Source organism: Balaenoptera physalus, assembly GCF_965194825.1.
Source record: "Balaenoptera physalus genome assembly, chromosome: 15".
NCBI classification, from domain to species: Eukaryota; Metazoa; Chordata; class Mammalia; order Artiodactyla; family Balaenopteridae; genus Balaenoptera; species Balaenoptera physalus.
Window position 1 is genome coordinate 71,353,900 of NC_138894.1, and position 18,661 is coordinate 71,372,560.

Consider the following 18,661-nt stretch of genomic DNA (forward strand, 5'->3'; position numbering starts at 1 on the left):
GCTCTTAAGGAGATAATGATATATAGTAGAATATCACTAAAAATGTCTTTGATTTAGAATCAAAAGGTACAAACCTCCAGCTATAAAATAAATGTCATGGTGATGTAATGTACAGCATGGTGACCATAGTTAGTAACACTGTATTGCGTACTTGAAAGTTGCCAAGAGAATACAGTTGGCCCTTGAAGAACATGGGTTTGAACTGCATGCATCCACTTACACACGGATTTTTTTCAACAGTAAATACTACAGTACTACACGATCCGTGGTTGGGAGAAACCGTGGACGCAGAGGGCCAACTATAAGTTATATGCAGATTTTCAGCTGCACAGAGGGTTGGTGCCCCTAACGCCCTCATTGTTAGAGGGTCAGCTGTGGATCTTAAAAGTCTTCATCACAAGAAAAAAAAATTTTGTAACCATGTATGGTGACGGATGTCAACTAGACTTATTATGGTGATCATGTTGCAATGTATACAAATATTGAATCATTTTGTACACCTGAAATACAATGCTATCTCACAATTATACCTCAATTAAAAAAAAATAAAAAGAATCTCTATACAGAAGGAAGGTGTCTAGAGTGTAGTCTCACTTGGTAGATGAAAAGGGAATGAAATAAACTCAGTGTTGTATCTTTAGCCAGACCTCTCTCCTTAACTGCTCATCGCCACAGCTATGATCTTAGAAATTAATTTTACTGTTATATTCTGTTAGTTTACTGGGGCATCTCTACTTGATGTCCCACAGGCACCTCTCGAGTCCTCATGGCCCAAACTGATCCTTTTCCTGCCTTCTCTTTATGCTGTCTCTCATGTCAATATAGGCTACCACGACCCACACAGACGCCCAAGTCAGAAACTTGGGAGTCATCCCTTCTAGATTCCTTACTCTACCTCTTCCCCCACATTCAATTTACTACCAAGTCATGTAAATTCTACTTACCAAATCTCTCTCAAATACACCCAACTTTACTTCATTCCCACCACTACCATTCTCTCTCACCTGGGTTATTGGCATAATCTTCTGTTTCTCTATTTAAAGTTTTACCCTATCAAATCCATTATCCAAATTGCAGCCACAGCAATATTTCTAAAATACAAACCTGACCAATGATGTTGTTCCTCTACTTTAAAAACTTTCAATCGTTTCCAGGGTTTTTCAATTCAGTCAAGGATACAATACAAACCTGTGGGGCCCTGAATGGTACTGACAGAAAGTCAGGCCCCCATAATCCCTACTTCTAACCCTTGGGAGGACCAATGCCATGGGAAACAAGGTGGTCTCTACCCACCCTACTGTCTACCACCCAACACCCACAGCCCCTTACCCCTGCAGCAGAGGGAGACGGTTATGTCTCTGTTTTCTGTATTGGAGCTCAAAACTCATTCTAGGATTACAGTCTTATAGAAGAGTTGTATCACCCAAATTCTTACACGCATATACATAATGAGTTCAAAAGGGAAACTGTCCATAGAAAAATGGGTCACAAATTCAAGAAAAACAATTTACCAATGGGCTTTGGGGACATAATTTGGCATGTGCCATTCATGAATTAATTAAACCTCCCACAGTAAGGAAGCTGCCAGTTTACTAGGTCAGCAATTTGTGGATGACTGTTAACGAGTTTATGAATCCACCTCACTGTACTATCACCCAGTCCAAATTAATCCTTCTCATCCACCATACCTTGAATGACCCTCACAAATGCCTGGTGAAAACTGGATACGCCACACCTACAGGATTTCCTGATTCTTCCCCTAATAACCCTATCATAAGAGGCAGTCAGAGGCATAATTTGTCCTTAATGAACCTGGCTGATTTTTATGATCATCACATCCTTTAAAAAATGTTTCGCCTCATCATTGGAATCCTGCAGTCTACAGTTCTTTTTCAAGATCAACATGAAGTTCAGTGGTCATTAGTTCCCGAACTCCACCTTCTTTCCTCTTTGGGGGGAAATGAGGACATTATTCTCTCTCCAGGTCCTGGGCAACTTTCCATTCTCCACAATTTCACAAAGCTGATTCCCAGCTGGCCAGCAATCCCACCTGCAAATTCTCTCATTGCTTCGAAAGGTAATTCATCTGGGTCAGGAACCCTTTTGAAATTTCCCTTCCTAATATCCTAGGAACACACCAGACTGCCCGAAGCCCCTCTGTGGTGGGCAAGACCTCTAAAGTTCTAAGGGTGCTCAGTGGCCACCTTCCCACAGGTCAGCCCGTGGCTGTACTGCCCCCTTCCACTTCACCCACCTTGGAGTTGGTCAGAATAGGGTCCAGAGCAAGAGTTTACCTGCATTACTTCCTTTACTACCAAGGAGATGAATCTGTCAACACGGTGAACCAGTCATTTTTCTGAAGCCATTCAACCTCATGTAATTCATTAGTGACCAAGAGACTTCAGTGAGTGAGCACCATTTTATATGGGAAGAAAACATCTTATTCTATCACTACACTACATGAAAATACAGGATTACTCCCCACACAAACATTACTTCAATTATCCCTCAACTATTCTTCACACATAGTCTTTACATTGGATTGGCCAAAAAGTTCATTCACATTTTTCTGTAACATCTTATGGAAAAACCCAAACGAACTTTTTGGCCAACCAAATACTAAAGATGATGGGAGAACGTATTTGACAGAAAAGCAAGCATGGCGGAGAGACCTTCAAGATGGCGGAGTTGTAAGACGTGGAGATCACTTTTCTCCCCACAAATACATCAGAAATACAACTACATGTGGAACAACTCCTACAGAACACCTACTGAATGCTGGCAGAAGACCTCAGGCTTCCCAAAAGGCAAGAAACTCTCCACATACCTGGGCAGGGAAAAAAGAAAAAAGGAAAAACAGAGACAAAAGAACAGGGACAGGACCTGCACCTCAGGGAGGGAGCTGTGAAGGAGGAAAAGTTTCCACACACTAGGGAGCCCCTTCACTGGCGGAGACAGGGGATAGTCTGGGGGAAAGCTTTGGAGCCACGGAGGAGAGCGCAGCAACAGGGGTGCAGAGGGCAAAGCGGAGAGATTCCCGCACAGAGGATCGGTGCCAACCAGCACTCACCAGCCCGAGAGCCTTGTCTGCTCACCAGCTGGGATGGGTGGTGTCTGGGAGCTGAGGTCAGATCCCAGGGAGAGGACTGGGGTTGGCTGCGTGAACACAGCCTGAAGGGGGCTAGTCACAGCTAGCCGGGAGGGAGTCCGGTAAAAAGTCTGGAACTACCTAAGAGGCAAGAGACCACTGTTTCGGGGTGTGCGAGGAGAGGGGATTAAGAGCACCGCCTAAATGAGCTCCAGAGATGGGTGTGAGCTGCGGCTATCAGCGCGCACACCAGAGATGGGCATGAAACACTAAGGCTGCTGCTGCAGTCACCAAGAAGCCTGTGAGCAAGCACAGGTCACTATCCACACCTCCCCTCCCGGGAGCCTGTGCAGCCCGCCACTGCCAGGGTCCTGTGATCCAGGGACAACTTCCCCGGGAGAACACACGGCGTGCCTCAGGCTGTTGCAATGTCACGCCGGCCTCTGCAGCCACAGGCTCACCCCGCATTCTGTACCCCTCCCTCCCCCTGGCCTGAGTGAGCCAGAGGCCCCTAATCAGCCACTCCTTTAACCCATCCTGTCTGAGCAAAGACCAGAAGCCCTCAGGAGACCTACACGCAGAGGCGGGGCCAAATCCGAAGCTGAATCCCGGGAGCTGTGCGAACAAAGAAGAGAAAGGGAAATCTCTCCCAGCAGCCTCAGGAGCAGTGGATTAAATCTCCACAATCAACTTGATGTACCCTGCATCTCTGGAATACCTGAATAGACGACAAATCATCCCAAAATTCAGACAGTGGACTTTGGAAGCAACTACAGTTGGGGTTTGCTTTCTGCATCTAATTTGTTTCTGGTTTTATGTTTATCTTAGTTTAGTATTTAGAGTTTATTATCATTGGTAGATTTGTTTATTGATTTGGTTGCTCTCTTCCTTTTTTTTAATATGTAGATATATATATATATTTTTCCTTCTCTTTTTGTGACTGTGTATATGTGTGCTTCTTTGTGTGATTTTGTCTGTATAGCTTTGCTTTTACCATTTGTCCTAGGGTTCTGTCTGTCCGTTTTTGTGTTTCTTTGTTTTTTTAGAATAGTTTTTAGCTTTTGTTATCATTGGTGGATTTGTTTTTTGGTTTGGTTGCTCTCTTCTTTCTTTCCTTTTTTATTTCTTTTATTACTTTTTATTTTTTTATTTTTTAAAATAAATTCATTTATTTACTTATTTATTTTTGGCTGCATTGGGTCTTAGTTGCTGCACGCGGGCTTTTCTCTAGTGGCAGTGAGTGGGGGCTACTCTTCATTGTCATATGCGGGCTTCTCACTGCGGTGGCTTCTCTTGTTGTGTAGCATGGGCTCGAGGCACACAGGCTTCAGTAGTTGTGGCCTGCGGGCTCTAGAGTGCAGGCTCAGTAGTTGTGGCACACGGGCTTAGTTGCTCCGCACCATGTGGGATCGTCCCGGACCAGGTCATGAACCTGTGTCCCTTGCATTGGCAGGCGGATTCTCAACCACTGTGTGCCAGGGAAGCCTTATTACTTTTAAATTTTTTGATTTTTAATAATTTTTTAAAATTTTATATTTTAATAACTTTGTTTAATTTTATTTATTTTTTACTTTCTTTCTTTCTTTTTCTCTCCCTTTTGTTCTGAGCTGTGTGGCAGACAGAGTCTTGGTGCTCCACCCAAGTGTCAGGCCTGTGCCTCTGAGGTGGGAGAGCTGAGTTCAGAATATCGGTCCAACGGAGACCTCCTGGCTCCACGTAATATCAAACGGCAAAAGCTCTCCCAGAGATCACCATCTCAACACTAAGATCCTGCACCACTCAACGACCAGCAAGCTACAGTGCTGGACACCCTATGCCAAACAACTAGCAAGACAGGAACACAACTCCACCCATTAGCAGAGAGGCTGCCTAAAATCATAATAAGGTCACAGACACCCCAAAATACACCACCGGATGCAGTCCTGCCCACCAAAAAGACAAGATCCAGCCTCATCCACCACAACACAGGCACCAGTCCCCTCCACCAGGAAGCCTACACAACCCACTGAACCAACCTTACCCACTGGGGGCAGACACCAAAAACAACGGGAACTATGAACCTGCAGCCTGCGAAAAGGAGATGCCAAACACAGTAAGTTAAGCAAAATGAGAGGACAGAGGAACACACAGCAGATGAAGGAGCAAGGTAAAAACCCATCACACCAAACAAATGAAGAGGAAATAGGCAGTCTACCGGAAAAGAATTCAGAGTAATGATAGTAAAGGTGATCCAAAATCTTAGAAATAGAATGGAGAAAATACAAGAAACATCTACCAAGAACCTGGAAGAACTAAAGAGCAAACAAACAATGATGAACAACACAAAAAATGACATTAAAAATTCTCTACTAGGAATCAAAAGCAGGATAACTGAGGCAGAAGACGGATAAGTGACCTGGAAGATAAAACAGTGAAAATAACTACCACAGAGGAGAATAAAAAAAGATGAAAAGAACTGAGGACAGTCTCAGAGACCTCTGGGACAACATTAAATACACCAACATTCGAATTATAGGGATCCCAGAAGAAGAAGAGAAAAAGAAAGGGACTGAGAAAAAATTTGAAGAGATTATAGTTGAAAACTTCCCTAATACGGGAAAGGAAATAGTCGATCAAGTCCAGGAAGTGCAGAGAGTCCCATACAGGATAAAAGCAAGGAGAAACACGCCAAGACACATATTAAGCAAATTATCAAAAATTAAATACAAAGAAAAAATATTAAAAGCAGCAAGGGAAAAACAGCAAATAACCTAAAAGGGAACCCCCATAAGGTTAACAGCTGATCTTTCAGCAGAAACTCTGCAAGCCACAAGGGAGTGGCAGGACATATTTAAAGTGAGGAAAGGGAAGAATCTACAACCAAGATTACTCTACCCAGCAAGGATCTCATTCAGATTTGACAGAGAAATTAAAACCTTTACAGACAAGCAAAAGCTAACAGAATTCAGCACCACCAAACCAGCTTTACAACAAATGCTAAAGGAACTTCTCTAGGCAGGAAACACAGAGAAGGAAAAGACCTACAGTAATAAACCCAAAACAATTAAGAAAATGGTAACAGGAACATACATATCAATAACTACTTTAAATGTAAATGGATTAAATGCTCCAACCAAAAGACACAGATTGGCTGAATGGATACAAAAACAAGACCCGTATATATGTTGTCTACAGGAGACCCACTTCAGACCTAGGGACACATACAGACTGAAAGTGAGGGGATGGAAAAAGATATTCCATGCAAATGGAAATCAAAAGAAAGCTGGAGTAGAAGTTCTCACATCAGACAAAATAGACTTTAAAACAAAGACTATTACAAGAGACAAAGAAGGACACTACATAATGATCAAGGGATCAATCCAAGAAGAAGATATAACAATTGTAAATATTTATGCACCCAACATAGGAGCACCTCAATACATAAGGCAAATGCTAACAGCCATAAAAGGGGAAATCGACAGTAACACAATCATAGTAGGGGACTTTAACACCCCACTTTCACCAATGGACAGATCATCCAAAATGAAAATAAATAAGGAAACACAAGCTTTAAATGATACATTAAACAAGATGGACTTAATTGATATTTATAGGACAGTCCATCCATAAACAAAAAATACACATTCTTCTCAAGTGCTCATGGAACATTCTCCAGGATAGATCATATCTTGGGTCACATATCAAGCCTTGGTAAATTTAAGAAAATTGAAATCATACCAAGTATCTTTTCCACCCACAACACTATGAGACTAGATATCAATTACAGGACAAATCTGTAAGAAATACAAACACATGGAGGCTAAACAATACACTACTAAATAACCAAGAGATCACTGAAGAAATCAAAGAGGAAATCAAAGAGGAAATCAAAAAATTCCTACAAACAAATGACAATGAAAACACAATGACCCCAAACCTATGGGATGCAGCAAAAGCAGTTCTAACAGGGAAGTTTATAGCAATACAATCCTACCTCAGAAAACGAGAAACATCTCAAATAAACAACCTAACTTTACACCTAAAGCAATCAGAGAAAGAAGAACAAAAAACCCCCAAGGTAGCAGAAGGAAAGAAATCATAAAGATCAGATCAGAAATAAATGAAAAAGAAATGAAGGAAACAATAGCAAAGATCAATAAAATTAAAAGTTGGTTCTTCAAGAAGATAAGCAAAATTGATAAACCATTAGCCGGACTCATCAAGAAAAAATGGGAGAAGGGTCAAATCAATAGAATTAGAAATGAAAAAGGAGAAGTAACCACTGACACTGCAGAAATACAAAGGATCATGAGAGATTACTACAAGCAACTCTATGCTAATAAAATGGACAACCTGGAAGAAACGGACAAATCCTTAGAAATGCACAATCTTCCGAGACTGAAGCAGAAAGAAACAGACAATATAAACAGACCAATCACAAGCACTCAAATTGGGACTGTGATTAAAAATCTTCCAACAAACAAAAGCCCAGAACCAGATGCCTTCACAGGCAAATTCTATCATTTAGAGGAGAGCTAACACCGATCGTTCTCAAATTCTTCCAAAATATAGCAGAGGGAGGAACACTCCCAAACTCATTCTACGAGGCCACCATCACCCTGATACCAAAACCAGACAAAGATGTCACAAAGAAAGAAAACTACAGGCCAATATCACTGATGAACATGAATGCAAAAATCCTCAACAAGATACTAGCAAACAGAATCCAACAGCACATTAAAAGGATCATACACCATGATCAAGTGGGGTTTATCCCAGGAATGCAAGGATTCTTCAATATATGCAAATCAATCAAATTGATACACCATATTAACAAATTGAAGAATAAAACCATATGATCATCTCAATAGATGCAGAAAAAGCTTTTGACAAAATTCAACACCCATTTATGATAAAGACCCTCCAGAAACTAGGCATAGAGGGAACTTACCTCAACATAATAAAGGCCATATATGACAAACCCATAGGCAACATCGTTGTCAATGGTGAAAAACAGAAACCATTTCCTCTAAGATCAGGAACAAGACAAGGTTGCCTACTCTCACCACTATTATTCAACATACTTTTGGAAGTTGTAGCCACAGCAATCAGAGAAGAAAATAAATAAAAGGAATCCAAATCAGAAAAGAAGAAGTAAAGCTGTCACTGTTTGCAGATGACATGATAGTATACATAGAGAATCCTAAAGATGCTACCAGAAAACTACTAGACCTAATTAATGAATTTGGTAAAGTAGCAGGATACAAAATTAAGGCACAGAAGTCTCTTGCATTCCTATACACGAATGATGAAAAATCTGAAAGAGAAATTAAGGGAATACTCCTATTTACTATTGCAACAAAAAGAATAAAATACCTAGGAATAAACCTGCCTAAGGAGACAAAAGACCTGTATGCAGAACACTGTAAGACACTGATGAAAGAAATTAAAGATGATACTAATAGATGGAGAGATAGACCATGTTCTTGGATTGGAAGAATCAACATTGTGAAAATGACTCTCCTACCCAAAGCAATTTACAGATTCAATGCAATCCCTATCAAACTACCAATGGCATTATTCACAGAACTGGAACAAAAACTTTCACAATTTGTATGGAAACACAAAAGACCCCGAATAGCCAAAGCAATCTTGAGAAAGAAAAACGGAGCTGGAGGAATCAGGCTCCGGACTTCAGACTATACTACAAAGCTACAGTAATCAAGACAGTATGGTACTGGCACAAAAACAGAAATATAGATCAATGGAACAGGATGGAAAGCCCAGAGATAAACCCACGCACATATGGTCACCTTATCTTTGATAATGGATTCAAGAATATATAATGGAGAAAAGACAGTCTCTTCAATAAGTGGTGATGGGAAAACTGGACAGCTACATGTAAAAGAATGAAATTAGAACACTCTCTAACACCATACACAAGAATAAACTCAAAATGGATTAAAGACCTAAATGTAAGGCCAGACACTATCAAAGTCTTAGAGGAAAACATAGGCAGAACACTCTACGAGATAAATCACAGCAAGATCCTTTTTGACCCACCTTCTAGAGAAATGGAAATAAAAACACAAATGAACAAATGGGACCTAATGAAACTTAAAAGCTTTTGCACAGCAAAGGAAACCATAAACAAGACAAAAAGACAACCCTCAGAATGGGAGAAAATATTTGCAAATGAAGCAACTACAGACGATTAATCTCCCAAATTTACAAGCAGCTCATGTAGCTCAATATTAAAAAAACAAACAACCCAATCCAAAAATGGGCAGAAGACCTAAACAGACATTCCTCCAAAGAAGATATACAGATTGCCAACAAACACATGAAAGGATGCTCAACATCACTAATTATTAGTGAAACGCAAATCAAAACTACAACGAGGTATCACCTTACACCAGTTAGAATGGGCATCATCAGAAAATCTACAAACAACAAATGCTGGAGAGGGTGTGGAGAAAAGGGAACCCTCTTGCACTGTTGGTGGGAATGTAAATTGATACAGCCACTATGGAGAACAATATGGAGGTTCCTTAAAAAACTAAAAATAGAATTACCATATGACCCAGCAATCCCACTACTGGGCATATACCCAGAGAAAACCGTAATTCAAAAAGACACATGCACCCGAATGTTCATTGCAGCACTATTTACAATAGCCAGGTCATGGAAGCAACCTAAATGCCCATCAACAGACGAATGGATAAAGAAGTTGCGGTACATATATACAATGGAATATTACTCAGCCATAAAAAAGAATGAAACTGAGTCATTTGTTGAGACATGGATGGATCTAGAGACTGTCATACAGAGTGAAGTAAGTCAGAAAGAGAAAAACAAATATCGTATATTAACGCACATATGTGGAACCTAGAAAAATGGTACAGATGAGCCGGTTTGCAGGGCAGAAGTTGAGACACAGATGTAGAGAACAGACATATGGACACCAAGGGGGGAAAACTGTGGTGGGGTGGGGATGGTGGTGTGCTGAATTGGGCGATTGGGATTGACATGTATACACTGATGTGTATAAAATTGATGAACCTGCAGTATAAACAAACAAACAAACAAAACAACTAATACTAAACTTTCATTGGGTTATTTGTGTGGAAATATGTTAATATAAATGTTTCAGACATTACATGAAATTTCTAAAAATCTTATATGTTCTGGTATAATGTTATAAGTCATAATCCTAGTTATTACTTTAAAATGTATATCTCAGAAATAACTAATTTTCTTGTCAACTGCATTATTATGAACTTTCATCAAATCTTTAACTGTGGTCATTTTTAAGTCTTTTGTCATTTACAGACAGTTCTGGGTGTACTCTGATGCTTTTGCAAATATGTTCCTATAAAAGGGTTTCATCTTCAGGAAATTCATGGAAAAGACTCTGACAAGTACAGGTTTCTGGTAACTGACTGTACTGCTGAACTGAATGAATAAGCATTTTCAGAACTCTAATGAAAAACTGATGAGCTCATAAAAGTGCTAACAAAAGATCAAGATGAAAAAAAAATTAATTACATGGGACTGAGTGAACTGATGAGGATGAGTATAATTTTTGTGACTTTCTGTTTGCATTTAAAAAAAGAAAAAATCCCACAAGGACTCAGAGGCAAAGAATATACAAATCAATTTTCACTGCAAAGTAAAGGAGCTGTTACAGTGGAGGATTACTGGACTGAATGTCAATATTATGACATAGTATGAGTGTGTTTCATGTTTGGTAATTGCAATCATTGTTGCTTTTGTTGTGGTCATCCATGTACAATGCTTGGTGTCAGTCTATTTATCTCTTGTAAAAATAAAATACAGTGTGTGTGAAAAAAAAAAAAAACTACAATGAGGTATCACCTCATACCAGTCAGAATGGCCATCATCAAAAAATCTACAAACAATAAATGCTGGAGAGGGTGTGGAGAAAAGGGAACCCTCTTGCACTGTGGGTGGGAATGTAAATTGATACAGCCACTATGGAGAACAGTATGGAGGTTCCTTAAAAAACTAAAAATAGAACTACCATACGACCCAGCAATCCCACTACTGGGCATATACCCCGAGAAAACCATAACTCAAAAAGAGTCATGTACCAAAATGTTCATTGCAGCTCTATTTACAATAGCCAGGACATGGAAGCAACCTAAGTGTCCATCGACAGATGAATGGATAAAGAAGATGTGGCATATACATAAAATGGAATATTACTCAGCCATAAAAAGAAACAAAATCGAGTTATTTGTAGTGAGGCGGATGGACCTAGAGACTGTCATACAGAGTGAAGTAAGTCAGAAAGAGAAAAGCGAATACCATATGCTAACACATATATATGGAAACTAAAAAAAAAAAAAAAAAATTGGTCATGAAGAACCTAGGGGCAAGACAGGAATAAAGACACAGACCTACTAGAGAATGGACTTGAGGACACGGGGAGGGGGAAGGGTAAGCTGGGACAAAGTGAGAGAGTGGCATGGACATATATACACTACCAAATGTAAAATAGATAGCTAGTGGGAAGCAGCCACATAGTGCAGGGAGATCAGCTCAGTGCTTTGTGACCATCTAGAGGGGTGGGATACGGAGGGTGGGAGGGAGACGCAAGAGGGAGGAGATTTGGGGATATATGTATAGCTGATTCACTTTGTTATAAAGCAGAAAGTAACACACCATTGTAAAGCAATTATACTCCAATAAAGATGTTAAAAACAAAAAAAAAGGAAGCATGGCAAAATGAGAGACAGACGCTGATTAGGCCAATGCAATGAAATCACCTCACCTGCACCTGAGGTATAGTAAATCCTCAGGATGTCTCCCCCTCTGTCAATTCTGACGAACTTAAAAATATGCAGTAGTAGACCTGCCTACAAAAATAGGTTATATGTTTCTCAAAGACTCATCACTGCTTTTCAGAATTGGAAAACAGCCAAAGCTATGTACATCGCAGATGAAGATCCAAAGATGAGCTCAGAAAATCAACCCACTAATCTGAGCAAATCACTAACTTTCTACCTCACCTTTCTAAAAGAACATTTTGTCTTTCAGAAAATCTCACCTGGGCTACCTATGGATAGGCCTGCCATCTCAGACTCTAGAAGCCCTGAGCCACAACTATTGCTGCTTGTAAGGGACGATTCCAGTCCATATGGATCTCTCCATTCTATGAACTTTTATCTTCTTTATTATCTTAATTATATTGTTTTGTCCTCTAATTGTCTTGGGTGTACATGAGAGGTATATGAGACATTATATAAAACAAAACAATACTAGCTTTGAAGCTAAGAGACCTGGGATCATGCCCTAGCTCTGCCATTTATTACCTATGACCAGGAGCAAGCCCATTAACCTATTTGGGAAAAAATTTCTATATCTATACTACAGGTATACTGTAAACTATATAAAGAGAAATTGTTTGTTATTACAATAACAAGTATTCCCACACAGGTATATTTCCTGCCTTCAGAAGTAGCTTTTTTTTTCGATGAGATATAATTGACATTATAACATTATGTAAGTTAAGCAACAAGGATGTAATGTGCAGCACAGGGAAATACAGCCATTATTTTGTAAAATCTTTACTGGGCCCGTGAGCCACAACTACTGAGCCTGCGCGTCTGGAGCCTGTGCTCCGCAACAAGAGAGGCCGCGACAGTGAGAGGCCCGCACACCGCGATGAAGAGTGGCCCCCGCTCGCCGCAACTAGAGAAAACCCTTGCACAGCAATGAAGACCCAACACAGCCAAAATAAATAAATAAATAAAAATTAAAAAAAAATTAAAAAAAAATCTTTAAATGGAGCATAATCTATAAAAATGTTGAATCATTACATTGTCACATGAAACTAATACAATATTGCAAATCAACTATACTTCAATAAAACGTAACATTGTGCAAGTTTAAGGGATGATTTGATATACATATTGCAAAATGATCAATACTGTAGCATTACTAACACATCTATCATGTCTCGCAATTATTCTTTCTTTCCTGGTGAGGACATTTAATATCCAGTCTCTTCACAACTTTGAGGTTTATAATATAGTATTGTTGACTACAATCACTAAGCTGTGCATTACATCTCCAGGGCTTACCTACTAGTTGCAAATGTGTGTTATCCTCTAATAACATCTCCCCAATTCCCCCACCCCCAGGCCCTTATACCATTCTACACTGTTTTGTTTTGCTTCTTTACAACTTCAAATCTTCTCTGGCATCTAGCAGACATATACATAGGTAGGCGCTCAATAACTACTTACTGACTGATTAGAAGATTCCTTTAGCATATAATGATTTAAGGACAAGGCTGATGTTTGCACATTTTATAATATCCACAAAAGGCACACCGTGAGCTCAGCTGCCATCTTACATAAAAAGAATAATTGTAGGACTAAAGTCTTCAATTTTATTTAAGTTTATGAATTTTCATATATTCCATAAAGGTTAACAATGAGTCTTAAAATCTGAAAAGCAATCCTAAGGTGAAAAGAACTCCTAGAACAAGGAGCTCTCCATGTTTATCCTGCACGTTTTCTGCACCTGGTTTTGGTTAAGACTGTGGCTAACCAGATGTCAAGTGGATTGAACAATACTAAGTTCTTCAGATACTGAAGACTTACTACATTTAGAACACTCAAATGGGAGTCACAAAGTCATCATTAACGTAATTACGGCCAACAAAGAAGGATCACTTTGATTAAAATCTCAGAAATTTGTATCCCCGTATCACATGGTTTGTCAGAGTCAACTATAAAGCAAGGCAATAAACTCAAAAAAGGCTAGCTGCGCACATCTACCAGGCGACAGATATTGTATATTGTGTCTATTGTGTAGATATTGTGAAGGTGAGCAAAGAAAGCGAAGCGAAAGAAAGAGGATGGCAGTACTGTAGAAGCGAAAACATTTGTTAGGGATGACCCTGCAGAGAAGCATTATGATTCTCAAGAAGTATATTCCAGCAAAACAAAAATGCTCAGAAGTTGACAGGAAACTGTAAGATTGAGATAACTTAAATTCAAAAGAGAAAGCTCCTATGACAGTTAAAAACTATATGAAATGAGCTTAAAGAAAGCCAAAGAGAAGGCAGTTATCCATAAAAATCTGACATATAATTTACTTTAACAGGTATCAGTTATTATTGCATTTCTTCTATTTCAGGACAAGGGAAATAAAACGGAGGTAACAGGGTTGGGGGAAGAAGGATTATAACATTTCTTGGGTCCTACCTTGTGTCAGACACCTTACTCAGTGCTTTATATCACATTTAATTCTAACAATAAACCCCATGAAGAAAGTATTTCAATACACATGTTACAGATATTGAAACCAAGCTTCAGAGAGGTCATATAGCCCATAATCTGCCTAAATTCAGGGAAATATGATCTTTATATCACAGTTACTGAATGCACCTTTAAACAATTATATATTAGAGAATTTCCTTTGGGGGATGGCTCTAGTCAGGTCTGAATCAGGCTAGTACTTCAAGTCAAGGGAAACCTGCAAATTGAGGACTTGACACGTTAGCTTCCTTCAAGAAAAGTTCTGATTGAAAGCAGCCAGATGAAACTGGCCAGAACCCAGGGTGATGAAATAGTCCTAAAAGGTGGGGATCGTGTGGGCAACAGCTCCAGGCTGAATGTGAGGTCCAAGGAATACAGTGTTAAACGATGAAAGTGGCTCTCAAGAGAGCACAGAAATCCACAATTGGAAAGAAGAAGGTACATTAACAGAAGAGCCAACACGAGTTGCCAAAAAAGCATTAAGGGATAGAAATTTTGAAAGTGCACAATAAACTATCGAGAATGAAGGATCATATGCCCTGAACTAAACCCTAGGAAAAAGTATAAAACCCCAGACAGCACCTGCTGACATTTTACCTGTTTCTGCCCCAAACAATTTCTAATTCATAAATCAAGGAGAAGCATCAATCAGTTAAGATCCAGTTTACATGGCATGAATACAAAGAGGCCATTAACGGTTTCAGCAGGTTCACCATTTAGTCAGCGAAAGCAGCAGAAAGTGTAACTGGCATCAAATCCCTGCAGAATATAAGGGTCAAAATGGCAATTCTTAATTCTTAATGAAACCGTTTAATAGAAAAAAGAACCAAATGGACATCAAGATCAACGAGTTTTTTTTAAAAAAAAACCGTAAGCGTAATGCCAAAGAAAGTACTATTCTGTACGACACTGTACAAGTTTAATTATAATAACTTAAAAATATGCTGTGAGAGGAGAGTGGTAGAAAAAGGATACTAAGACTTACAGAACAGCCCAGCGAGGTAGGGAGTATCATCTCTACAGATGACAACTAACAAATGCTCTGTGTAGGACTTTTCTCCCAACAATGAGATTCAGGAAATTTTTTTAGTCTTTAATGCCCTCATACATTAAAACTTGGGGGAAAATGTCTCATCAATGTACCCTGAATTGTCTGCACTAAAAGGATAGAGAAAGCCTCAAAACTAGTCACATTTAACTGTTAGACACAGAAACAGTCGATTAGCAAGGAACATTTTGTAAACCATTTATCATTTGACGCCTTTTCTGACCTCCATAGAATCTCTAACACTCTCTATATCCCTTAGGCAGTTTTTTTTTTTTTTCTTCATGGCACTCATCACACCTGACATACCATATACTCTACTTTCTTACTTGTGAACTCTAGAGTCTAAGTGCAACGAAGGGAGGAAATTTATTTTGTTCACTCTCAACTCCCAGGGTCTAAAACAAAATGCCTGGCTCAAAGTAGGAATACAGTGTTGAACGATGAAAGTGGCAAATGAAGAAATGAATATATGTCAGGTTGTGTTATCAATGCGCTCAACTCAAAGATGAGCTTAGGTAGGATTGCACCTTCTGAGAAGTATTTCAGAGTACCAGAAGTACAAAGATGAGAACTAAAATGTATAAAGGAACAAAACCAAAAAGATATGACTGGGTATTCACAAGCACTGTCAGAGTGTTGCAGAAAAATCCAGTCCATTCATTGGTTCAACCTGAGCAGAAAGGTATGTTGCAATATCTGCTTTTCATCACACTCAACTTTAACATTTGAAAGCTCAACTGCCATAAAAAACTAAGATGGAAAAATCCATTTTGGTACAATTTGCAATAGCCCACAGGAGAAATTTACAAGAACTGCAAGTTCAAGATGAGCAATGGATGGCATTGTAATTACATCACAGAGGAGAAGCTTGATTGACAGATGACATAGAACCTAAAACTCTACCCAAGGCAGAAGGAAAAAAGTACCCGGCCTACTTTTAATAGGAAATGTGTGACCTTAGTTAGCAATGCAAAACCAAAAGTTATTGCTTGGCTAAGTATGTGACTTGGGGTGAGTAACATGGTGACCTAATAGTTCTGCTTATGATTCTACTAATCTGGCTGGCAACATGATATTGCTGTTAAATGAGGTGCTCTGTTTCTGTCACTCAACTGGAGCAGCGTGGTCACAATCAGATTGATTACGCACATCTAGGTGTAAGAACTCATTTATTATTATTCCCCAACCTAGATCCATCCATTTACATTGAAGAGCATCACTTTCCCATTTGGTCAGTCATGTTGCATTAGTAAATTCATGAATCAGGGCTGTGTTTATACCATGATTGTGAATTTTAGTTAGTTAAGGTAAAGTTCAGGCTCTGCTCTTGGATTACAGTATGCATTGGTATGTGAAAACGAGTACAAGAATGGAACCCTGATAGGCAACTATGAAATTTATGCCAAATGGAAAAATTAAAACCAAATGTACATTCTGACCAACACCAATTACATAAACAAATGCTTATGAAAACAAAAAATTTTCTTCTCCCCAAAGATCAACATCTCACAATTCCACTGATAGAGACCCTTGGGGATGGGTATGAGATTCAGGGCAGGGGGGCCACCTGCAACTGGTAGAGGCTTAGCTCATGCTGCCAGGTGATGAGTCCAAAGCTTTGAAATTGGGAGTGCTTCCACCAAGCCTACCTATCCCACCTCCTCTAGAACACCCACACGTCTTCCCAGAGATGTAAGAATAAAGACCAACTTTTTTTTATAGGACCAAGAGGGTCTGGCATGGTCTGCCCCCTCATCCTGCAGCAAATCTTCCCTTGTACTCTGGCCTTCAGCCACACTAGCCTTTCAGCTTCTGGAACATGACCTGCTTCCTCTTTCCACGAGCCCCCTGCACATGTCAAATGTCCAGAATGATCTCCCTCCCATCCCCTACCCCAGTCAAACCCCCGGCCAAAGCTTAACTCAAGAATTTTCCTTGAGGCAACTCATTTTGTCATATGCTCTTGTAACATCAAAGAACCCTCTTTCCTAACACTTGGCTCATTTGTACATTTGCATTTACTTATGAGATGTCTGTCTCCTCAACTAGATAGTAAGTTCCATGAAGAAGGTACTTTTTTGGTCCCTCAGTGTATCCCAGCACTGAGTACAACTCTGGGTATAGATAGTGAGTTCTACTGCATTTGTGGAAGACAGGAAAGAAGGAAGGATGGAAAAGTTTAACTCACATTGTCAGAATGTGGCATGGAGCAGAAAAAGGTCAGAAACACAAAGGAAAACCATTAACAGGGAAAGCTAACTAGAGCACAGGTAACTGGGACCAAAGCAGATTCATCACTTATCTTCCTCAGTGCCTAAAGGAGGTACTCCATATTTGTTAAATACTTGAGTGAATGAATGAATGAATATAAGGGGCATGGGCAATCAATCCAGATTTCTCTTTCTACATTTGCAACTTCTGCTGCAAGTCTGTGTATACTTCCTGATCCTATGAGTCTGTGGTAGCTTCTCATGCCTTTTCTCTCTTTTTAAGCATTTTGCTCTCCACTTCTCTCTCTCTGTGGCACTGATTATTTTATTTGGTTTTGGGTATTAATCACACCAGGGCTAACAATTTGTTTCAATCAGAATTATCTGTCCCATGTAAAATCTCACTTCCTTTATGTCAACTGAATTTCTTACTTTCTTCATGGTTAAAAGTTACTTAGAACTTTTCTCTGAATGACATGAGTTTGTTACATCCCTTTTTTTCTTTTTCCACTTTGAAAGATGGCTCACTTGGCATTATACCACTCTGTCAGAAAACGGGCCAGACAGACGAAACACAACTATGATAACACTCTAGTACCTACCGAGACACTGCCCATTCCAGCCTCGGAACCCTTCCGTGCAGGGAACACACTGGTAAGATCCAGGAGAATTCACACACTGCTCATCTGGACAAGTACTTGGAGTCAAACATTCATCAACATCTGAAAAAATCAAAAAGCTAGGTCACAGACATTTTATCAGAATACTAGAACACAAACTGACTCGTATGATGAAGGGGAAAAGAGGCATGTTTTACCTACATTTTGGTGAGGAAAACAATAACTGAAAAAGTGACACACTGGGTCTGTACTTAAACACACAGTGAGAATGCATGGCCGAGTATACCTTGACTGAAATATTTACACATGTTCCAAGGAAGAACTTGGCCCCAATTCTCCAACTGGCAGGCCCAGACCTCTCCACTCTGGGAATTGGCAGTTCTCTGGGGCCACTTTCTGGACATCAAACCTTTCAAGTAATA

The 18,661-nt window shown here is 39.6% G+C and overlaps 1 protein-coding gene across 12 annotated transcripts in view; it reads right to left on the minus strand.

Moving 5' to 3' along the window:
- Positions 1–18,661, minus strand: part of LTBP1 (latent transforming growth factor beta binding protein 1) — a 417,364-nt gene that overhangs the window by 103,023 nt on the left and 295,680 nt on the right. For all 12 annotated transcript variants that reach the window (XM_082426963.1, XM_082426964.1, XM_082426966.1 and 9 more), the window contains one exon: positions 18,222–18,341. In XM_082426963.1, the coding sequence (XP_082283089.1) occupies positions 18,222–18,341 (120 nt within the window). The remainder of the gene's footprint in view (positions 1–18,221; positions 18,342–18,661) is intronic.